The sequence below is a fragment of the Lynx canadensis genome, chromosome B3 (genome assembly GCF_007474595.2).
Source record: "Lynx canadensis isolate LIC74 chromosome B3, mLynCan4.pri.v2, whole genome shotgun sequence".
NCBI lineage: Eukaryota > Metazoa > Chordata > Mammalia > Carnivora > Felidae > Lynx > Lynx canadensis.
This window is the reverse complement of record NC_044308.2, coordinates 38956294-38980996: the sequence shown is the minus strand read 5'-3', so window position 1 is coordinate 38980996 and position 24703 is coordinate 38956294. Positions and strand designations below refer to the sequence as shown.

The window sequence follows — 24703 nt, the reverse complement described above, 5'->3', positions numbered from 1 at the left end:
GCTTCTCTTCTAGAAAGCTACTGAAGGATTTTTTTTCATTAAAAAGAATTATATGATAAAAAGAAAGAAATGGGGACTTCAACAGAAGAGAGAGGTGGAGGGAAACACAGGGTGGCAGTGAAAGGAAGTCCGAGAATGACACCAGGGCAGCAGGAACTGAAGTACACAAAGCTCTGGGGGGTGTGGCCTCCAAGAAAAAAATTGGAACAAAACCCAAATTGAGAGATTTCTAATGGGTCTGAACTTTTGGAGAGGCCTTTTTGAGTTCTGACAGAGAGTTTTAGGGATAAATTAGTAACAATACATAGGTGAGCATATTCACATAAACACTGATTTTGAATTCATTATGTCATCAAATTATGAAGTCATCAATGTCATCAAAATGATTCAACCAAAAATTATAATAAAGTTGCACTGAGAGGTTTGGGGAAGGGTTGCATGTGATGTGTGTGTGTGTGTGTGTGTGTGTGTGTGTGTGTGTGTGTAAGACAGATCTGAATCTTATCCTATGGTACGAAGTCAACAGAAATGGCAATGAAATGGCAGTGAAGCATGTGATGCAGAAATGCGGAAGGAAATGCCAGAAGAAACACCTACAAGAGGTGAATGCACTTGCCTTTCAGGAGTAGGATTTGTGAGTGAGTCAGGGGACTACTTTCCCCTCCCTCCAGTACTAGCCTTGTGAGATTAGATAACTTAAAACACTTTTTTAAATGTTTATTTCTGAGAGAGCAAGAGCGAGAGAGAGAATGAGCAGGGGAGGGGCAGAGAGAGAGAGGAAGACACAGAATCTGAAGCAGGCTCCAGGCTCTGAGCTGTCACCACAGATCCAGATGTGGGGCTTGAATTTGTGAACTGTGAGATCATGACCTGAGCGGAAGTTGGATGCCCAACCGACTGAGCCACCCAGGTGCCCCGAGATTAGATAACTTTAAACAATTATATCTATGAATCTTAGGTCTTTATAAAAGAGAAATCTGAACAAGCTTCCCTTTCAGCCTCCCCCTTTCATTTCTCTTATGGAGACCAAGGATTCTCCCACAATTAATTCATCAATAAGTTCAATACACAGTTATTAAGCACCAATAACTGCTGGCCCAGAGGAAGCTGGTTTACTCAGGAAAATGCTGCCAGACCCAGGTCATTTTTCAATATCATCCAATTTATTGTAATGAATTAGGTGAGAGGCCTTTTAGCTCAGATTTCTCTTCCCCACCTGTCAGAAGGTGAGGGGCTGGTGTGGGGGGAGTGGAAGGGGGAATGGAGAAGGCAGAGGCAGCAGCTGAGGGGACAGTGAGATGAGTGTGTATGTGAGGAGAGGGGCAGGGAAAAGCCACAGAGGAAGGGGCCCTTTTCCTCCTGGGGGTGATAGGGGTTCCCCATAGAGGCTTGCCTTTCTCACTATACCCCAGAAGCTTCTAAGACATGACCAGGACTCCACAAGGAGGCCCACAGAGAGGCTTCGTGTACAGAGTGCTGCCTTCTGAAATTGCCTGGGAAAATCAAGCATCCTGGAGGCTTTTCAGACAGGTGGGCAATCACCTCCTGAAGCCCCTGCAATGTTCCCCAACTGCAGGCACCCCAAATGCCTGAATCCCTGGGCTCCCTCTCGGGCTTGAGCTCCTGGGGCCTGAAGGAATTCAGTATCTTGGAAGGCCTGCTGCCTGGTATGGCTGACAGAACACTGGACTTAAAGTCAGCACTTGGGCTCCGGTCCCAGCTCTGCCTCCTCCCAGATGGCTGAACTCGGACAAGCCCCATGATTGCTCTAAGCCTCAGTTTCCTCACCTATAAAATGGGAGTAGTAACTCCCAGTCTCCAAGGTGGTTGTAAATGTTACGTGAGGTTGGAGATGCAAAGGAAGCTAGTACAGTGCCCTAAAGAGCAGGCCCTTAATTAGTATTAATTCCACGCAAGTAGACATCTGGCGGTCGCAAGGAGGAGGGGCCCAGCACGAACACGGCCTGGGAAGAGGGAGAGAACCTTAACTGATAGCTGAAGGATAGGTTTTGGGGGATGAGCTCTGGGGAGAGCAGGCAGGGAAGTGTCAGCTTCGGAGAAGGCTGTGGCTTCTCTTCGGGTTTCTCTTCTGCTATTATGAGCTAAGTTGTGTCTCCCCAAATTCATATACCTTAACCCCTGGTAGCTCAGATTGTGACTGTATTTGGAGATACAGCCTTTATAGAGGTAATATGGTTAAAAGGAGGTGATAAGGGTGGGCCCTAATCTAACCTGATGGGTATCCTTATACAAAGGGGAGAGGAGGACACAGAGACACAAAGAGGGAAGCCCTTGTGAAGACACGTGGAGAAAACAGCTGTCTACAACCTAAGGCGAGAGGTCTTAGAAGGAGCCAACCCCACCAACACTTTGATCTTGACTTCTGGCCTCAAGAACGGTAAGAAAAGGCATTTCTGGGGTTTAAGCGCCCCGTCCCCCTCCCCCCACCCACCCCGTCTGTGTGACTTTGTTACAACAGCCCCAACAGACTAACACACCTGCCCTGTGGTCAACTGAGTGCACATCTCCAACAGTATGGGGTCCTGGGCCCTGTGGCATCTAGAAGGTTGGAGGTGAGGTGAGGCAACAGTTCTGCTCCTCTCAGAACTGGTTCGACCAAATGGTTTGTCAAGATCTGGAAACCAGCCACTTCTTAAGAGGATCATGGCTAAAGGGAGCATAAACGATGAAAGGACTCAGGCCACACCAATTCTCCCAGAGAAGGAACAACTCAGCCTCTCCAAGCATCTCAAGGCATTTCTAATTATCACCACTGGCCCACGTAGCATGGATGCTCTCAATGAACAGTGAGTGGCTGGTGTGGGCGCTGAGAAAGCAGTCCAGGCACAGGCCAGGACGTGGGCTCCATGAATCATCCTTCCTAGACATGAGCATCTATAATTTTACAGCCTCAGCTCCAAACACCAATGCCTGGCCGTCTGCGATACCTGGTCCTACTTCTGAGCACCTCAGCCCCATCTCTGTTCAGGCCTGTAGTTCTGTGTGTGTGTGTGTGTGTGTATGTGTGTGTGTGTGCACGTGCACACGTGTGTTACATGCCCATACACACACTATATCCAGCCTCCACCATCAGACTGGGAACTCCTAACGGGAGCCCATCACACACCTCCTACCTCCCCTTTGTCTGCAGTGTCCACTCTCATCCAACCACTCACACCTGGCTTCTTGAATTCTCTGGAAGGTGAAAGAGAGTAAATACTTTCCCAAGCTCTTTGCAAAGGCCCCTCCTGGAACAGGCTAATGACAGCTAGGCAAGTGGAACGCCCTACAGGCATACTTAGAGCCTGGTGGCCAGGAATCTCTGAGGAGGGGCCTGGAGGTCCAGAGATACTGGGGACTCTTCTCTAGCTCTGCACAGTGCCTCAGTCCTTTGGGGGAGCCGCACTGTGTGAACTAGTGATTTTAATTTTTTTTTTAATGTTTATTTATTTTTGAGAGAGACAGAGAGATTGGGGGGTGGGGCAGAGAGAGAAAGGGAGACACAGAATCCGAAGCAGGCTCCAGGCTCTGAGTTGTCAGCACAGAGCCCAACGCGGCCACAAGATCATGACCTGAGCTGAAGTCGGACGTTTAACTGACTGAGCCACCTAGGCGCTCTGGATTGTACTCTTTAGATCTGTGAGTGTAGTGGAAGCTGCTGGGGGCCAACAAGAAAGTGAGGGCTTGGAGGATGATAAAGGCAGGACCCTTCTGCCCAGCACCCTCTTCCCAGCCCCAGCCGTCCCTGGGAGGGGCCTCAGGACTGAGCTGCAGCGTCCTTACACTGTGACTCTGCATGCACGAGGGGTATTAATAATTCATACAAATCTGCAAGTTCAATGCTGTGTAAAAAATAGAAACGCAATTGTCTACAAAAAAATTAAAAATATAAAGTCCCCAAATCCATAGGTGTCTATTGACAGTTTCCTGTCGTCTCGAAGAACAAACTTCTCACTGTGTTGGGGAGAAAAAATTCCTCCAAGACTTCCTCCCTTCCCCTTCTTTGACCACTGGCTTCCATCAGTCTCTCTAGAGAGGCCTGTGGCCCATTCTCCTCCTCCCTCACACTGACCCAACCTCAATGCCTGCTGCTAGGCCTCTGAAAACCCAGCCTGTGGGTGGTGGAATTCTGGAAGCAGGTGGGAGATAAGAGGGTCTTTCCAGAGACTGGTTCAGGGCAGGAGAAATGGGCAGGTGAGAAATGAGAGAGGCAGCAGCAGCCCCTTTGTCCTCAGAAGAGACCGTCAGACAGACACCAAGGGCTGGGGTTCAGGAGTCCAGAGTCAAGAGACCCAGATTCTAACCCACCTTCCTCTTAACCAGCAGTGTAGCCTTGGACAGGTCACTCAACCTCTCTGGGCCTCAGCTTCCTCATCTGAGAAAGGAGGGGATTGATGGACCAGTGGTGTTCAGACCTCTAAAAGCTGGGAGGCCCTGTTTTTATGTGAAATCTTACCAAGAACCTCAATATAGAAAGATTAAAATGGAGAAGTGAGGGTGTGTGGGACCCAGAGCCCTAATTATTAGGCTCCCCACCCACCCTCACCCCCAAGAAACCTTAGGGTTCTGTGAAACTCGGAAGGAAATCCTACAGTCTTGATCAATTATTTCCAAATATGGATCTGCGGACAGGGTTGGCTGCTTCAGAATCACCTGGGGAGCTTATTAAAGATAGAGATCCAGGCCCCAGAAAGTCTCTGGTGGGGCCTGGAAATCTGTTCTTAAGACCCACCCCCAGCCCCAGAAACTCTGGCGTGCAGCCACATTTGGACACTGCTGGGCCAAATCATCCCCTGGTCCTTTCCTGCTCTAAAAAATCCCGGCAAATCTGTGCCCGTGTCAATGGGCCCTGCAAGCATCCCTCCAGCCTGCTCCCCATGACCTGTGCATTCACAGCTTCCCGAAATACCCTGCTCCTGCTCAGTACCCCTGTCCTCTCTGGCTTTGCAAAGAAGTTTCAGGCCCTGGGGGATGCAGCCCCCTGTGTCACTGAGCTTCCCCCAAAATGAGGTGTGTTACTGGAGAGTCAGAGGCGGGGGCGCAGCCTGGGAGAGTCCGATTTAATGACTCGGCGCTCCTGAGAAGCTTGGGTCATTGGTGGGGGGAGCACTGACAGAGTGTGTTAGCTAAAAAAACGAGGCTTGTGGATTGTCTGCAGGATCCAGGGATATAAAACAAGCAAAGATAAAGGACAGAGTCTGCAAGGCACTTTGAACGTGCACTGCCTCATCTGAGCCTTTTGCCCACCAGGATGGTTATGAAGGGCAGGGCTTACTATTGTTGTATGGGTTCTGCTTACAGATGGGGAAACAGACCAGAGTAACTGAGCACTTTTTTCAGGGTCAACACTGGTTGCAGGACCTGAACTGAGGCCTGTGAGGTTATAATTCCCATCCTTTCCTTTCCATAATAGTGGTTCCCAGACACAAGAGCTGGGTTGGTTGAGGCTGCACCAGAATCACCTGGAGCACATATTGAAATACAGATTCTGGGCCCACAGAACAGGGGGGTACAGGCTGGGAATCTGAAGTTCTAGAACTTCAGGTGATCTCTACTCTTCCGTCTCCCCTCCTCCTCCCACCTGTTCCCCTGCCCTCACACCACACCCTTTCTGCCACATTGGGCCCAGAGCCCACGGCAGCTCAGCTGAGTACCTATGTCCAAGGAAAGAGCTTATCTAGATTTCAACTCCTTTGAGCATGAGAGACCACAGGCTCAGAGAGGTTAAGGAACCTGCCATCAGTTCACACAGCCCTTAGATGTAGACTGTCATTCAAAGTTGTGTCCAAGGGATCTCTGGTGGTTATCTAGTGATGCCTGTGACCACAGATAGGAGGGAGGGTTTTCAGGGTGGGAAAAGAATTCAGCCCCTCAACGTGTGTGTGAGTGAGGGGCGCTCACACCTCTTACAGAGGCCCACCCAGGTCCTGTGGGCCCACCTACCGTCCAGCCTGGGGGGCAGGCACACTCTCCAGTGATGTGGTGGCAGGTGCCCCCATTCTGGCAGGGGCAGCGCAGCTCACAGTAAGCCCCGTGGCTTCCAGGTGGACACAGCTCCTCACAGCTGCATGAGGAAGCAGAGGTGTTAGACATGGCAGCATTCAGTCAGTGGCAGTGTCCCAGTACTCCAGGGCTCCCTAGGAATTCGAGAGTCCACAGCCAATGTGAACTGTATTAGGGCCAGTTAGCTGCGATGCAGTCCTGCTTTCTGCCAGAAGGGGGAAACAGGGCTCAGACATAATGAACTGGAATGCTGTGTGACTGGGCCCATGCCTATGGGGTAACTTAAGTGCTTAATGTCAAGAAGAGTGTTTTTTGGGGAAGGCTTCCGTGAGAGGAAGACATTTTATGTGGGTCCTGAAGGTGAAGTTAGTTCCACTGGGAGAAGGGAAGGAAGGGCATGCCAGGCAGAAGGAACAGCATGAGTAAAGGCACTGAGATGTGGTTATTGATCTGGCTTTTAAGAATCTACCTAGATTCAGGGAGAGTAAGTATCTGGGGCATGCCCCACTTTTAGCCTCTGGAAAGGTCTCAGCTATCATGATGGGTTCATGTGCACTGCTGAGGTATGAGGGAGGCTTTGCACAGGATCTTGGCCTTGGGCCTCAGGGAAATGGCCCTGGCCTCTAGCTGGAGCTGGCCCTGGAGTTGGCCAGACCTTGGGGCAGGAAACACCCTCAGTCAAGGATGTGTCCCTGGCCAGTGTCCTTGGATACCCTCTCAGGATCTAGGGCTGTTGGGAGGCCACTGAGTCTTCAACAGGGTGGGGAGTGGGGAGGAGAACTTCAATCTTGCTCTGAGGGGGTCTCAATTAAGCAGTCTTGGAGGTTCCCTCTCAGTTCAGACTCTCTAGAGAACTGGAGTGAGGGGTGTTTGGGGTGTGAGGGGAGAAGACAGGGGATATGAACAGGCACAATAAATTCTCTGAATCTATTCATGGTACTTACTGCCCAGGGCCCTCACCCATCTCTTTCTCAAATGGCCTGGAAGGGTCGGGACCCAGGTGAGCAGCGGGCGTTTGGGTTATGATCAGAGGAGAATGCCAAACTGAGGTCTGGGGCCCGGACAGGAAGGGCCTCCCGGGAGGAGTTTCATGAACTCCTGATGTACTTGGTCTCAGCTTGCACCTGTCACCCTGGGGCCTGGATGGAGGGACCGGGGACCTGCGTGGGTGAGGCCTGGACATTTAACCTCTGTAGGGTTTGGGGTCACAGCGCGGGAGATCTGCCAGCCAGGACTGCCTTGAACTTCTGTCTGTACCCCCTACCCTGCTCCTCAGTTAGGAGCCAGTGGCAGACTGCGCAGCTGCGGGGAGGGAGCCAGCCCCGCCCCGCCCCGCCCCTCGGGCCCTGGGGGCGGTACTCACTAGACTCCGGTGTAGCCCGGCGCGCAGAGGCACTGGCCGGTGCGGGGGTCGCAGCTGGCTCCGTGGCGGCACTGGCACTGCAGCTGGCAGCCCTTGCCGTGGGTGCCCGGCGCACAGAGCTCCTCGCAGCGCCAGCCGCGGAAGCCGGCGGCACACACGCAGGCGCCCGTGATGGGGTTGCACAGGGCTCCATTCTGGCATTGGCACCGATTGCTGCAATGGGGGCCCCAGTGGTCGCTGTCACAGCCTGCAAGAGAGGAGCAGGTCAGGGCTGAGGGAATTCCCTGAGGGACTGTTCTTGGGACGGGGGCCCGGAACCGATACCCCAAAGGCCACTCTCTGCGTTGCTCTTCCCTGGATAAGGAGACAGCAAGGGCCATTAGGGGGGAAGCTTTGGCACCTCATAACCTCCATGGGCTCTTCGCCAAGCCACTCCACTAATCATACACCCTAAGAAGATGATTTCTTCAAGGTATCTCCCAGTTTGGGCCATCCCATTCCAACCAGTGCTTCCCTGAAGCCCCTCCCCGGTATTGAAATTCTGGAACCATAAGCTATTCACCTCCCTCTGCCTTTGCTAAATTCTTCTTGGTTGGTTGTCTCTGTTCCTCTCAGCCAGGCTTTCTCTTCTGGTTTGCTACCGCTCTTCTCTGTGACACTACTCACTCCCCCTTTCCAGTCCCTCCCCAGCCCAGCCCCCATCTCTCTCTCTTTCCCTCTCTTCCTGAAACTCATTAGTTTTCTCACCTCTTGTACCTCACTCTCCAGTGAGAATGCCTTCTAGCTCCCTGCACCCTCTCCCCCCCCCACCCCCCTCCCATCTCCCTGTCACCCTTCCCATCTGTCTCTCCGAGGCTTCTCCTTTTCAGCAATGTCTACCCACCCTGCACCCCCACCCCCTGCCCCTGGGTTGCTTTATCTTCAGTTCAATTTCTTTACTTTCCAAGCAGCCAACTTCAGAAGGAGCAGGAAAAAGAAATGTTTCCCTGGGAGGAGCCAGACAGCCTTCAAGATCTTTATATGTAATTAAATGTTTCAAAGAGTGCTGATATCTGAGCCAGCTTTGCAGAAACTTTCACAGCTGTGGAAAGGACCTGAATGGCAGAGCCCCAGGTAGGTCACCCAGCCTGCTGCCACCTCCCCCTCTGACCTTCCCCTGGTGCAGATAGGACACCCAATACCAAGATGTCCTCAAACCACAGGCTCACTCACTTGAATCCTGGAGTGTGGTGGATGTGGGGTTCAAGCATGGCCATAGACAGGCACAGATAATGTTCTACGAGAAGTTCAATGGAGAAAAAGACTACTCCCAGCTAAGGAGATCAGGCAAGACTTCCTAAAGTCTCATTTGTCTGCCTATCAGAGTGACCAAGTGTCCTGGTTTCAGCACTAAAATCCCACCTTCTGAGAAATCCTTCAGTCCTGGCCAAACTGGAATGGCTGGACACCCTACCTTCTGAAGACAAGGTGCCGATCAGATGATCTTTGTGCTCCAGTGATTCTAGGGTTTAGACACTCAGAGAAGGAAGGCGGCAGGTGAGTGTGACTGGAGAAAGTGTCACTGGGGCAGGCTCAGTATGAACAAAGAGGCAGTGGTGCTCGAGTGTTGGGCATGCACAAGAGCAGAAGGTTCTAGTGAGGCCAGTGAGTACATGGGATCTTTGGGGACTAAGGCATTGATGGAGGAATCACTCCATCAGCCCCACAAACTCCACTGGATGTACCTCCCACTTGCTGACCAAGGTCAAATGGTCAATGTCATGGAGCCTGTCCATCATCCTTTAATAGATGGAACCAGCCTGGGCCCAAATCCCTGTCTTGCTTTATTCCTTCTTCATCTCTGCCCCAAATATTCACATATACAAACTGAGCTGCCAGCTTATGAGTAAGCCCCACCCTGCATTTTCTACCTGGTACTACGGTGAGGCAAAATCGAGTCCAACAGCCAAAATGATCTTGACAAAGAACAAAGCTGGAGGCATCATGCTTCCGGATTCCAAACTATATTACAAAGCTATAGTAATCAAAACAGTATGATATGGGCATAAAAACAATGGATCAATGGAACAGAACAAAGAGGCCAGAAATAAACCCAGGAATATATGGTCAGTTAATTTATGACCAAGGAGCCAAGAATATACAATGGGGAAAGGACAGTCTCTTACATCATACACAAACATTAACTCAAAATGGATTAAAGATTGAAATGTAAGACCTGAAACTATGAAACTCCTAGAAGAAAACATAGGTGGTAATCTCCTTGACGCAGGTGATAATTTTCTGGATTTGACATGAAAATCAAAGGCAACAAAACCAAATATAAACAAGTGGGACTGCATTAAACTAAAAAGCTTCTGCATAAGAAAGGAAACCATCAGCAAAATGAAAGGCAACTTACTGAATGGGAGAAAACATGTGCAAATCATGTAACTGACAAGGGGTTACTATTCAAAGTCTATAAAGAACTCATACAACTCAATAGCAAAAAAACAAAAACAAAAACAAAAAACGAAACAAAAAACCCAAACGATCCGATTAAAAAATGGGCAGAGGATCTGAACAGTCATTTTTACAAAGAAGACATACAGAGGGCCAACAGGTACATGAAAAGGTGCTACACATCACTAATCATCAGGGAAATGCAAATCAGAACCACAATGAGATATCACCTCACACCTGTTAGAACGGCTAGCATCAAAAGACAAGAAATAACAAGTGTTGGCAAAGATGTGGAAAGAAGGGAACCCTCGTGCGCTGTTGGTGGGAATACAAACTGGTGCAACCATTGCGGAAAACAGTATGGAGGTCCCCCCACTCCCAAATTAAAAATAGAACTATCCTATGATGCAGCAATTCCAGTTCTGGGTATTCATCCAAAGGAAATGAAAATACAAACTTGAAAAGATATAGGCACCCTCGTGTTCACTGCAGCATTATCTACGACAGCCAAGACATGCAAGCAACTTAAGTGTCCATTAATCGATAAATGGATAAAGAAGATGTAGTATATATAGACAATGGAATGTTATCCAGCCACAAAAAAGAAGGAAATCCTGTAATTTGTAACAACATGGATGGACCTTGAGGGCATTATGCTAATAAGTCAAACAGAGACTTATGAAATAAGTCAAACAGAGAAAGACAAACACCGTATGATTTATGTGGAATCTAAAAAATGAAGAAACAGACAAGAACTGGACTCATAGATCCAAAGAACTATTTGGTGGTTACCAGAGGTGGGGTGTAGGAGGTGGGGAAAATGGGTGAAGGTGGCCAAAAGGTACAAAGTTCTAGTTACCAAATAAATAAGTCATGGAGATGTAATGTCCAGCATGGTGACTAGAGTTAATAACATTGTATAGTTAATAATACGTGAAAGTGAGTAAGAGTAGATCTTAAAGGTTCCCATGGCAAGAAAAAAACCATGTAACTATGTATGGTGACATATGTTGACCTGTGGTGATCATTTCACAATATATACAAATGTGGAATCATTATGTTATATACCAGAAACATTTTTTTTTAATTTTTTTAATGTTTATTTTTTTGAGAGAGAGTGAGAGACAGAGCTCGAGAGGGGAAGGACAGAGAGAGGGAGACACAGAATCTGAAGCAGGCTCCAGGCTCCGAGCTGTCAGCACAGAGCCTGATGTGGGGCTCGAACTCACAGACTGTGAGATCATGACCTGAGCCGGAGTCAGACGCTTAACTGACAGCCATCCAGGCACCTCTGAAACTAATTTCTTAATAAAAAAAAAAAAAAATCAAGTCCAGATATAGTTACAAACTCCACCCACAATGGAAGAGGCTCACAAGACAGAGAATAACCAAGTATCCAGCAGTCAGCTTCTCCCACGTCACCCTCTCTCTGGGACATATATCAACGAGTGGAAAGACTAGCCGAATTAACTGCTATACCATTTCTCAATCTCTTTTTGTTGCCAAGCACACGTAGTTGAATTCCCATAAATTTAACGTACGTATGATGTGACTCCATTGTAATAATAACGACAACCACGTTTTAAATGCTCACTTGTGACATCTAAAACCCTGTAAGTTAGGTTTTATTACTCTTCATTTTACAGATGGGGAAACTAAAGGGTCAGCGAGGTTAAGTGATTGCCCAAGGTTCTAGTCAAGGGCAGGCTCAGGTCTGGCTCCAGCAACCTCCACTGCTGGTAAATGGGACACTTTCTGAAGGATGCTTCTGTGGACAGAAACTCAGGGGTGCCACTGGGCATAAGGGGGCAGCTGCAGAACACAAGGGTAGAGATGCCATGTAAACCAGCCACTTCCTCTCTGCTCATCACTGGGAACAGCCCCAGGATCTAGAACAAGGGATTCCCTTCATTGTTAGGGTCATAGTCACTGCCCTCGGACCTTGACTCTGAAGGAAACTGCTAGAGTCCAAAGCCAGTTTGTCCTTGGTGCATCCCAGGGCGCAGTTATGCTTTGCTTATCAGAGGTGACCTCCATTCTCTCTGGCACAACCCAAACCCCAAACTGGAGAGCATACAGTCTAGTGGGGACGGAGATGCTAAAGCAGCATTTAAAGTATCTCACAGAAGTGCCACAGCGAGGGTCGTTCAGGACAATATAGAAGGGCGCGGGTGGGTTTGAATCCAGACTAAGGGGTTAGGGACTATATCCTCAAAGAAGAGACCTGAAGGAGGGGTGAGCGTGGGGAATGGTTCCAAGCAGAGGAAATAATGTATGTAAAAACTTGGAGCTGGGAAAAATCATGACATGAGAGAACATTTTAAAAGGTATGTGTGTCTGGAGTAGAGACTTTAAGGGAGAGCAAGGTAGAGGTGGGGAAGATTCCTGGGCAGGATCCCAGGTCCAAGGGCTTTGTGAGCCATGTTCAGGGGTGTTGACTTCCCACAAGGGCAGCCGGGAAACTCTAGATGTGTTCCAAGTAGGGGACAGACATGATTAGGTATGGCCGTAGAAAGACTGCTCTGGTAAGAATAGATATGTGGGCAGGAAAAACAGAGCAAGAGTGGGGTCAGGGTCAGGGGGACTGGCTGTTATATATATATAGTAGGAAAGAGATGGTGGTGGCCTTGACTAAGGTGGTAGCACTGGGGATGGAGGGAAGGGGACAGACTCCAGCTGTATTTATGAGGTACAAGCCACAAGGACTTGCTGATTGACAGAGTGCTGGAGAAGGAAGACGAGGGAGGATGGATGTCGACCCGGCTCTGGCTTCGGCTGCTGGGTGGATATTGGTGCCAATCACCCTAATTCTTTATGGGCAACACAAGGGGAATAGCACACGTCGGGGGAAAGAGAATGATGGGCCAATGAATTTGAGGTGTCCAAGAGACATCCAGGAAGGCATTCAAAGCCATTCACTTACCGCTAACTGATGCCCTAACACTTAGGTGCTTTCATTGTTTCACTTGTCTGTTCCACAAACATTGGCCAAGCGCCAAGTAATGCCAGAAAGTGTCCTGCCCTCTTGGAACATACAATCTAGTGGGGACAGAGATGCCGGGGCAGCCTATATGGTGTGCCGTAAAATGCCACATTAAGGGTGTCAGAGAAGCACAGGCAAACACGGTTCCATTAAGTCTGACAATCTGGGTTCTCAGCGTGCGTGTATATACACACATGTGCAAATTTGTGTCTGTGTGTTTTATGGAGTTCCTAAAAATACATAGAAAGAGCTTCATATCACAGTAGGAAACCATGGAAACAAACAGTAAACATCTGTAGACTAAAAAAGCAAAGCATTTGCCATATTAATGGAGCCGTTAATCTAGGGGCAAATAGCCCTGTAAGTCCAAGTTGACAGGAAGAGGTTACATTCAATTTAGAATATTCTGATTAAGGGAGCAGGGAAGTGTGTAATCCATTCCATATAAATTTCCCCTCAGAGTGATTAAATGAAAAAAAATGTTAGGGTTCACAGGGATAAGCTTCAGTTATCTAGAAAATCCACTTAAAAACACCTCATTCCCCAGCAATGACAGAGAAATGAGGCAGAGCTGCAGTGAGTCAATTATCTTTCCTGTTGAAGGTGAATAAAAACTACAGTCATTAAAATTACAACAGGATTTTGCATTCTTTCACAGATACAAACTCTTTCCAATTTGGCCTCGGAATGTCACCCCCTCATGTTTTTTTTTTTTTTTTCCCTGTCACAGACATTCCTTTCTAATTATTTTTTGGCTTTGGCTGATGTTTCAAGTGGATGTATCTTCTCCGGGCAGCTAGCATATGGCCTGGCTTGTTCTGTTCCCTTAGGCTGGCCCACTCACCCCCCTTTCCCAGCCAGTACATCTCCCTACTTCGGGGTCCAGGGCTAATGTGTTCCTGGCTCATTTAATTCTTACAACAACCCACCTACAAGGGGTGCGCCTCCATTGTGTAGATCAGGAAACTGAGGCCCAGAGAGGTTATGTAACTTGTCCAAAGTCACACAGCTGGGGAGTGACTGGGCATTTGAGCTCCTAACCACTGCTGTCCTGCTGACTGTGGTCCGGTGTTGACGGAAGAGGGGACACGGGACACTGGCAGCCAGCCTGGGCTAAAACAGCCTCCTTGGATAATTCACAAGGAGATGAGAAAGAAGAGGCTCATTTTCCACGTGCACTTCATTCAAGGGTTGGCGTACGTGTGAATTGGTGGTGGTAGGTCCCGGGCTTCCCATGGTTGGCCCTATTTCTCATAATTCTCTTAAGATTATTTATTTAGAACTCTTTATATTGTGTAAAATACACATAACATACCTTGTGCCATTTTAGTCATTTTTATTTTTTTTTTAATTTACTTTGAGAGAGTGTGCACACGCATGTGTGCATGAGAGGGGGAGGGGCAGAGAGAGAGAGTGAGTGAGAGAATCCCAGTCAGGCTCCACGCTCTGCGCTGAGCCTGATGCAGGGCTCAACCTTACAAGTATGAGATCATGACCTGAGCCAAACCAAAAGTCGGACGCTTAACCGACTGAGCCACCCAGGCGCCCTGAATTTCCCTTTTTAAGGCTCAACAATATTTTATTGTGTAAATAGGCCTCATTTTGTTTATCTGTTGATGGACACTTGGGTTGTTTCCACTTTTTGGCTGTGGCAATAAATGCTGTCATAAACATTGGTGTCAAACATCTTTTTGAGTCCCTGAAGGTCATTTATTAAAGGCACAGCTATGTTTTTATGCCTCCCTTGACTTTCTCTCTTAGGAACAATAACTTGGCTGACCATTGTTTTTTGTCACCACTGCCATATACAAGCAGGCTTACGTGCCTTGTGTCCAATCTCTTCCCTTAGCCTTAGAGAGTCCATGCATTGCTGCAGGGGGAGCTGGGGGGCGGGTGCCCTTGCCTGAGCCACCCCATCCCCCACAGGCGCGCAGTCTCCCCTCGTGTCCAGCCCAGAGCTGGGCACAGGAAGAACCGTCAGCCAGCTGACAAGGCTTTTCCAGCGACCGAAGAGCCCTCTCTCAGCTGCTTTTGAGGATTTGCTTCCTCAGCCAGTGGTTCTCAACCTGGCTGCACGTTAGCATTACCCCAGGAGGTTTTATTTTTTTTTTTTTAATTTTTTTTAACGTTTATTTATTTTTGAGACAGAGGGAGACAGAGCATGAACGGGGGAGGGGCAGAGAGAGAGGGAGACACAGAATCGGAAGTAGGCTCCAGGCTCTGAGCCATCAGCCCAGAGCCCGATGCGGGGCTCGAACTCACATACCGCGAGATCGTGACCTGAGCCGAAGTCGGACGCTTAACCGACCGAGCCACCCAGGCGCCCCACCCCAGGAGGTTTTAAAAAAGACACTCATGCTTGGGCTTCACCCCTGGACATTTGAATTATTCTGGGGTGGTGGGGTCAAGCATAGATCCTTTTAAAAGCACAGCTGGCAAGGACTATCATCCTTCCGGTGACCTGTGTGCTCACTGGTCCTCTCAGAGATGGGCAGGAGGATGCTGGGTCTGAGGTGGAGTGGAGCAGATGCTTGGTTCTTCCCATTCCACAGATGGGAATCCTGAGACTCAGCACGGAGGAAGACTGCCCACTGAAGTGAAGGTCAAGCATTAGAAACAAACCTGGGATCCACTGACCCTGAGTTGCCCTGGCCTGTACGAGAGCCTGGGCCAAGGCCTCTCCACACCCCCCACCATTTAGCAATGGGAAGACTTGCTAGAGTCAGAGCACCTCCCCGGTGGTCCCCAGGCCCCCGCCCACCCCAAGAAGATGTAGGGAGAGCTGACACACGGAATTGCTCCTGAGTTTACAAAGCAGCGGGCACACAGGCAGAGATGGGGCTGGAGCAGCCCCAAACCATTCCAGCTGATAAATAAAGTGACTTCCCAGTGAGCGAGGCCATTTGTCAACTGACTTGCCCTAATAAAAGCACAGGCAAATTCTCGGAGGCTCAGCGCCTCCAATCTTTTCGGGCCGGAGCTGCAATTTTGGGGGCCCACCGAGGCTGAGTCACAGCCAGCGCTGTGCAATCTTGGGCAGCCCCCTCCCCTCTCTGGGCCTGTGTTTTCTCATCTGTAGAATGACATATTTGGATCAGTGGTTTTTGCTTGGAGTAGGTCACCCTCCCCAAGAGGGCATCTGGAAATGGGAGGGGGGGAGGGAGGAATTAGGTTGTCACAGACGATCAGGGACAGGGACAGTTCCGCACAATGAGGAACTATGCTCTCCAATGCCAGTGATGCTCTCATTAAAAGACACCAGCGGTGGGGCGCCTGGGTGGCTCAGTCGGTTGAGCGTCCGACTTCAGCTCAGGTCACGATCTCACGGTCCGTGAGTTCGAGCCCCGCGTCAGGCTCTGGGCTGATGGCTCAGAGCCTGGAGCCTGCTTCAGATTCTGTGTCTCCCTCTCTCTCTGCCCCTCCCCCATTCATGCTCTGTCTCTCTCTGTCTCAAAAATAAACATTAAAAAAAATTAAAAAAATAAAAAATAAAAAATAAAAGACACCAGCGGGTAAATTCTGGGGTCTCTTCCAGCCTTGATTTTGTGTGGTTCTATGCTCCACTGCTAAATGTCCCCACTTGAGAAAGAGGCCAGAGGGGACCGGGGTGAGAGGTGTGTTTGTCCTTGTGTAGACAAGAAAAATTCGAGGTGGTTACCCAGGCTCTGAGCTGAGCCATCGCTCAGCTCCCTATCTTTCCACTACTTAGATTGTTGGAATTAAATATTAATAGACCAAGGTGCCATAGATTAAAACCCAAATCTCCTGACACAGTCCCTAAGCCAGAAGATGCTGACAGCACAGGATTATAATGATGTATCATTAGCTCTTAGTGATCTATTTATTACACTTGTTACTTACTCTGTTATTTAACCACATTATCTGTATCTCCCTTAAGCCTCTGAAGGGAGGCGGGACTCACAGTGGCTGCCTGGGATGCAGAGTGGACCTCCACATCACGCTTGTTTCCCGGGGCACAGGAGCGGACGGATAAACACACACATGCAGGAAAACCCCCTCACCCTGCACACCTACTATGGGTCAGCTGGGTTTCCCACCTGTGTTATTCCACTGATTCCTCTTCTAACCGGGTGTCATTTATTTATTCCTTGCCTTGTTCCAAAGAAGACGGAGGCAAACCATGTGAGGTGGAATTATCACCCCATTTCTCAACTGAGAAAACTGAGGTTCCGAGACATTAAATAACTAAACCGGGGTTTACCAACTTTGGCGCAATGTCTCCACATATTGACAAATGTTCCCTGGAGGACAAAATCACCCCTGGTTGCAAAAGGCAGAGTTGAGAGTCTGAGTCTGCCTGTCTTACTACTAGGCTTTAGAGGTCATCTCTAAACACATTTTATCAGTCAGGGAACTCTGGACCAGAGAGACTGAGGGCCTTGTCTGTGCCCACACAGCTGATGCAATGAAGAGCTAGATTGCAAACCAGTTGTGGCCATATTGATCTAGGGCTCTCACCATCCCAGCATACTAGCTTTTGGGAGAGGAGTTAGGCTCATTTATTGCTTGTCAAACAATTATTGAGCACCTACTATGTTCTAGAAGCCCATAGGTAGTTGGAGAAGCAGACAAGCAAATAGGAAACATGGACCCATTGGAACATGGAGTTACTAGCAGATGCTGGGCGAGCTGTGCTGGGGGAGCTACAACTGGGCGAGGTGCCCCACTGTCAGGGCAGGGGTCAGGAGACCCAGAAGGGTCTTGAGGTAGCCGGGCAGGAGGAGGGAACGAAGCCAGAAGGTACATTAAAATGCCCCGAGCAAAGGCTGTCACTTCAGCCCATTTACCTTCCTCATCTCCAACACCACAGCCTCGACGACAGTTCTGGGCAACCAAGCACATTTCAACCAGGTATCATCATGCCATCAAAACACCAGGAGGGAGTCGAGAGACTCAGTAACTCCATTCTGCCAGGGCCCTGAATCTCTCTGTGGATAGATGCATCTGGAAGCAGGACTGGGTCCTTGCTCCAAGATGTCACCAAGTCTGCCTGGCATCCCACCGTTAGGACTGCACTCCTCAGGGTCTGCAGGGATCCCCTAGAAGAATGCTCGTCATCCATGTTTGTGTAGGAGTGTGTGACAGTCACAACACATTATTAGACATTAATATCCCAGTTATCTGTTAATATCTGGGAGGCAATTAGAAGACCCGGGAGCCAGATTAGGAAGGGTGTGTGTGTGTGTGCGCATGTGTGTGTATCTGCTTTTGGAGAGAGGAGATGGGAAGGTATAAAAGTCAAAATTATCAACTTCGCAGGGACTGCTATGGATACAGAATGCCACCATATTACGTGGACAGGGTGATGAGAAAGAAAACTAGGCATTAGGTAGTTTGTAGTGCCTAATTTGTTCATTTCGAGCCACAACTCCTCAGGGTAGCTATCATTATCCCCATTTTACAGAGGATGGAATGAAGGTTAGGCGTGGTTAGGTGACTAGCACACGACCTCACAGCCAGAGTGACCCCCTGCCCCATTTCTTGAAAGGGGACATTTAACAATAATGCCTTGAGTTCAAGGCCCCAGAATATCTGATGTGAGGCACGGCAGAGCTGGGACATTGGAGTTCCTTTACACCTGTGTCCGCCTTGTACAGAAGCGGGTCTTCAGACCCGAGAGGCAGGGAGCTGTCCAGGTCACTGGTGACAGGTGGGAAAGGGGGAGACTCAGGACCCACATGAGCTCTCTAGGCCGTGCTTAGCAGAGAGGCTGGTGTGGACTCCATGGGCTCCTGCCAATGCCAGTCGCTTCTCTTCCAAAGCCCAAGTTGGAATGCACGCACCGCCCTGCCTCCCCGCCCTCTGGGATAAATGTACCTGTGACTTCAGCACTTCTGGCTCGTCCATTTCCGCGATGGGGTCAGCGAGGCCCAGGGTGAGAGGTAAGCTGGGGGCTGCCCCCAAATGGATCCAGGGGCAGCTCAGAGCTGGTCTGTCCTCAGCTCTACTTAAAACCTACCCCCCGCTCCACCTCCACAGGCTTTTAATGAGGCCCAGCTCCTAGCTGCCTGGCTCCCTCTGATCTGTCTGCATCACTGCCTTTGAAGCTTCCCAGCCCCAAAGACCATTTATCTCCACAATTTGCCTAGAAAGCCTCATAAATCATGTCTGTGCACAAAGGAATTACCTCTTTGGAGGAGCTTTCAAAGGCAGCCGGCAAAGGCACCACAGACCTGCTGGGGGACCACCGCTTTGGCCCTGCACCCTCCCTAGCATGGTCCGCCCCTCATCTGGTTTTCAAAGCTCTGAGGAAAATCTGGGCTGGGGATGGGAGGGGAGCTGTTGGGGATCAAAGGGAATTTGGTGAAGATCCAGCGTGTGGGATGGGAGCCCCAGGTATGGGCTCTGAGGGAAACGAACTCACAGTTGGAGCGGGAAAGCGGGAATGGGGTCCAGGCTGGTTTCCCAGGAGAAGTGAACTCATTCCACGACCTTGTCTACTATTTTCCCATCATTCCATGTCATTCCATTTTCTCCAAACAGTGAAGTCTGGGCTGGTAGACAGAGCCTCTCTCTGGCTGTCACAGTGGGTAAGTAAGGTACCACCCTTCCAGGCCTCAGCATCTCCCTTGGCAAAGACACAGGATCAGTCCAGATGAGTGGGTGCCAAGCTGCGACCCACGGAGGCCAAAGGGGTCCTCCGTGTGCATGTGTGGGGTAGGGGTTGGGGCCATGAAAAGGGCTCTGGACCCTCTATGTCCACAGCTTCAGAGCTGCTGAGTGCCTTGGTGGGTTTTCACATAAGGACAAAGGATTAAGAAGCTAAAGGTTGGTGAAGGGAGGTAAGAAAACAAGGTCTAAGATCCTCTTTGCCTTGCAAAGTCTAAGTTTAATTCCTCTCATGGTCAGAAAGTTCTTCCATAGGTCTGAGAAACTTCTTGCTGCAATCTCAAGTAATTTCTTTTTGCTCTTCTGCTCACTTCTGAGCAGCCAGGGATGCTCACGGGGAAGCAGCCGGAGTGGTGCTCAAGGTCTCTGTCTTTAAGGAACTTCCTTTCTGGCCCTGTGGCCAGCCCCCACCCCCACCCCAGGGAATACATAGGAAGCAGAAAGAGAGGCAGTAAAAGCCGTGCAGAGGCCTGGCTCCCTTGTGGGCCCACAAACCACTTTTGAACCAAGGCCTGGCTCACCTGTTGCCCTATTCATGATGGGAAAGGGGGTCTTTCTCATCAGGTGGAAAGGGGGAGAAGAGATTGAGGTTGGGGGGATGTATTGGGGCTGTTCCGGAGGCTCATTAGCGGTTCACAGGCACCAGGGAGAGGTAAAGCAAATTGAGGTAGTCTGGGCCCGGGCAGCCTGGAGAGACATGTTGAAAGTCAGAAGGCTGTGGGCCAGAGGCAGGACGGACTAGAAACCTCCACCCCAGCTACTCATCCTGGGAGGTAATGGCACACCCAGAGGCCTGGCAGAAGGCTGTTTTCACCAGCAGACGCCCTGGCTCCTCTAACTGTCCTTGCAGGGCTTACACGGCAATCATCCTAGTGAAAAAGATTCACATCTGAGCCACTTTTTATTCTGGAAAGTACCTAGGGCTGACTGGTTTACCCTGTGCTTTGCATTAGCTGGGCTGACATTTATTTATTTATTTTTTTTAATTTTTTTTCAACGTTTATTTATTTTTGGGACAGAGAGAGACAGAGCATGAACGGGGGAGGGGCAGAGAGAGAGGGAGACACAGAATCGGAAACAGGCTCCAGGCTCTGAGCCATCAGCCCAGAGCCCGACGCGGGGCTCGAACCCACGGACCGCGAGATCGCGACCTGAGCTGAAGTCGGACACTCAACCGACTGCGCCACCCGGGCGCCCCTGGGCTGACATTTATTGAAAACCAGTTAGATGTAAGGTCTAGCCGGGGGTGGGGGGGTGGGGGCTTACAAAGGGCCTGGTCCATCCCCAGGGGCCACAGAGTGATCAAAGTCAGGTTCACAGGCTGTAGCACTTGCTGGAGGGGACAGCACAGTTGGGAGGCTTGGGGGTGTGGTTGGGGAGGGGTTAACCTGCCCAGGAAGGCCTCATGGAAGAAGTGGGATCTGATTTAGGACCTAGAAGGACAGCAAAGGCCAAGGGAAGGAGACTTCAGGGTAGAGAGCCATCTGGAAAGGACAGGTGAACATAGCCCTGACAGCAGAGACCCTGAGAAGCAGGCTGACGAGTTTGTTTCATTGAAGGAAGACCAGACCACTGCTTCTCAAAGGGAAGGACCAGCCTTGTTTGCTTTGTTTTATCAGTTTTCCAATCCATCAGAGACGCGAGGGCCTTACTGAGCATGACTTGTGCCATACCATGTGCACTCACCGTGACAGCACTCAGACTATGCCCTGTTCAGCAGAGCGGTCCATCAACCATGGGCCTGGCTGTCACAGCGATGTCAACAGTGCTATACGTTTTTAAACACTTACTCTCAGTTTCTTACTCATTGCAATTCTTACTTATTTCAGTAACAACTCCTAGACCACCCCGAGTGGCACCGGGCCAGCACACAGCTTAGACGACGGATGAGGAGCAAGCCACGGCAGGGTTAAGCTGGCTTTACTGGAGATCCGGCTGCGTGAGATTTCTGTCCTTTCCATCTCCTTTGGGAAGTCCTGTGAACCCCAAGAGGCTGTGGAGCTGCCTAAAAAAACCAGGAACTTGGGAATGATGAAGGTAACCAAGGAGGACACCGAGAATACTAACAGCCACTGATCAGAAAGGCCGCATGGTTGCATTGGTGCCTGCTGTTCTATCATGGGTAGAACCCATGCTGTTCTACCCAACATGCAGCGAGCCCTGTTGCAGGTGAAGCACTGTCTGAGCTCTCTGCAATTAGTATCTTGTTTAAACCCCATTTTCAGATAAGGAAACAGAGACAGAAAGACGATACCCTGCGGAAGCAGAGCGTCCAGATGTTGCCACAGTTGTGAGGAAGTGCTACTCTCCAATCCCTTCCTGTCTCTGGCCCCATCTGGGAGTTATGGACACCGCGTTCCAGTCCAGGCCCCTCTGCTGAGATTCTGTGTGGCTTTAGGCAGATCACATCTCCTCTTTGGACCTCTACGTTCCCCATTGTAAAATCAAGAGAGGAGAACTAGATGATCCCCAAGATTCCTTCCATTTCAGGCATGCTGAGCTCTCTGAGTCACTTCGAGGAACTATAAGAGACAAAGACCCAGGAACGTGGACAGCAGCAAACCCAAGGGAGGAAGCAAAGTGTTGAATCTTGGAGCACAGGTCTGTGCTCTGAATTTCCGCCCATGGACACTCACTGGATTACAGACATAAATAGAATTTTCAAAACAAGAACAACGAATGCAGGTTTGCCTCCCTTTATACAACCATTCTTCCAAGTCTCTGTGCAACTAATTTGCTGTTTGGAATAACCCTGTTTATCTGTATACTTTTGACCTTCCAAATTACCTCTATGCTTATAGGTCATCAAAGCAAAGATTGGCATTCCCATTGCTCAGATGGATTAACTGAGTCCCAGAAGTGAAGCAGCTTGCCCGAGGCCACTGGTCTAGTTAGCAGGAGAATTCAAGACTCCAGGTCTTCAGGCTCCAATCCCACCCAGCCATTCTCCCCAGCAATGCTTCCCTAGTGGGGTCATTTAACACAGCCTACCTATCAGCAGCAAGCCATGGCTCTTTGATGTTTGGAGTCTCCTGCCCACCCCTGTCTTGGTATTTATGTCATTTGTGTCATGGTCCATTTGTCCCTGTTATAGGGAAAGACTGAGGGCAGCTCCCAGTTGGGCCTGCCAGTCAGAGGACACTCTATTCATCACCGCTGGGCAAGGACCTCTGGTTTCCCTGGAGAGAGGAGGCCTGAGGGCAAATGACAAATGGCCTTCCCGTCTATTGAGAGCTATAATCAAGGACAGGGACTGGCTGCTCCTGGGATCTCTAAGGATGAAAGCAGGAAAAGACACTTGTGCTGCAGTAGGTCTGGTGAGCCATCCATTTGTTCATTTACCCCATAAAACTTTATCGAATGCCTACTATGTGCCAGACACTGGGGATCAAGTGGGGAACATTGCACCCATAGAACCTTCCCGGAGTTGCCGGTCCAGCAGCATAGAGAGTCAATAAGCAAGTAAGTCCTCTGTTTTGGCCTTTGCTCAAATGGCACTTCCTCATTTCTAAGCTCTCTCCCCAACTGCCCTGGCTTTCTCTTTTTTTCTGGAACTTATTTGATCTGATATTATATAGTCACTGCATCATATATTTATTTTCTTCTTTTTTTAATTATCTGGGACTCCCTCCAGAATGTCAGCCTCATGAGGGCAGGGTTTTGTCTTATTGACTGTTGTATCCCCAATTCCTAGAACAGTGTCTGATCTATGGTACATGCTCAATAAATACTTGCTGAACAAGTGAATGGATTAATAATAAGCTGCAGTAAGGGTATGAAGGTCCAAATAAGGGCTTGATGGTAACCAAAGGGAGGGGCTTCCTTTCAGTTGGGAGATCAAAGAAGGCCTCTCTGAGGAGGTGTCATTTATGCTGAGAGCTGAAAGATGGGAAGGAGGCAGTTGCAGGAGGAACAGGAGGTAAAAGCCTTCCAGGTAAAAGCAAGAGTGTGGACAAATGTCCTGAGGTGGGAAAAGGCTGGGCAGAGTCAATGCACCGATGGGGGTGCTGCACAGCTGGGACACCATGAGAGTAATCATAGAGGGAAAGGGCTCTAGGTGAGGTCAAGGGGGCCAGGTCACATGTGGCCATGGCAGGGAGCTGGGATTTTAAGAACAATGGGAAACTCCTGAAGCGTTCTATCATGACTCAATGAAGTAATAAAGCAGGACTTCCCTGTGAGCAGGAATCACAACCCTGGACCAGGAGGGACATGGTCCTTTTGCATCCCATTATCATCCTGGGTAGGCTCGGACTTTCCCGGCTTAGAAGAGAAGGGGGGAGAGGGGGAGGGGGGAGGGGAAGCGGGAAAGGGAGAGGGAGGGGAAGGAGGAGAGGGAGAGGGTGGGGAAGAGGGAGGGGGGAAAGAGAGATTTGCTCAGAGCACTGCCTGTTGCCAATGAGATGCCCCACCCACCCACCCCTGTGCCAGGCAGGAGACAGCTGGGGAGGGGGACGAATAGGGAGGAGAATCGGTCAGGGCAGCTCAGTACATTTGCATCCAGGTGATTCAGAAAATGTGCTGACAGTTGTACACAAGCTGAGATCTCATAAATTATATCCCCCTTTTCCCCCAGGAGGGGCGGAGGCCGTGCTAAATATAGTTCTCCTTATTGTTATTTATATCTCTGGGTGCCAAGCAGGGACTCTCGAAGCGTGTCTCACCCATCACTAACTGCGGGTGCTGTGTTTGCCAGAAGTTGGAGAGGGGGGTTGGGGATGGGTCCCCCCGTGCAGCTGAAGACCGTGAGGAGGAGGCCCAGGGTTGCAGGAGAGGCCAGGGCCACTCTGGGAGCTGATTTCCCAGTCAGCTGTCTGGCAAGGAACATGGCCAGCACATGAGCAAAGGAGACGGGGTTAATGACCCTTAGGATTTCTGATGACCACAGGCGTGACCCAGAGCAGGGAGCAGCAAGAAGCTTCATTAAGCAGGACATCCGCATTCTATGCTTCTGGAACATCCCTTGAGCTCCTAGGGGCCTAGGACTTCAGAGAGAATCTAATGAGCTTAACTTAGCAAAAGTGTCTCAGGTCCTTAGCACCCCTCATTCTGTCTTGGGGGGTGCTCAGTCTCCTCCAGAGCACCTAAACTTGTCCTCCACATGATAGTCACTTCCTCAGGCCCTGCAGACCCCACACAGGGGTGGGGCTTCTTCACCTCCTGAAACTCTCTTATCCAGTAAGGCTCCAATTAAATGCTCCTCCCTAGAGAAGGTTTCTGGGAAACTTCCTACTCCCCACCTCATTCTAAATTCATTGTGTTTACTGCTTATTTGCCTCACATTG

At 49.8% G+C, this 24703-nt stretch overlaps 1 protein-coding gene across 2 annotated transcripts in view; it reads right to left on the bottom strand.

Annotated features, from left to right (window-relative positions):
- MEGF11 (multiple EGF like domains 11) overlaps positions 1 to 24703 on the bottom strand; it is a 286338-nt gene that overhangs the window by 69185 nt on the left and 192450 nt on the right. For both annotated transcript variants that reach the window (XM_032593616.1, XM_030317888.1), the window contains exons 6-7: positions 7367 to 7613; positions 5944 to 6064 (exon numbers count right to left, since the gene is read on the bottom strand). In XM_032593616.1, the coding sequence (XP_032449507.1) occupies positions 5944 to 6064; positions 7367 to 7613 (368 nt within the window). The remainder of the gene's footprint in view (positions 1 to 5943; positions 6065 to 7366; positions 7614 to 24703) is intronic.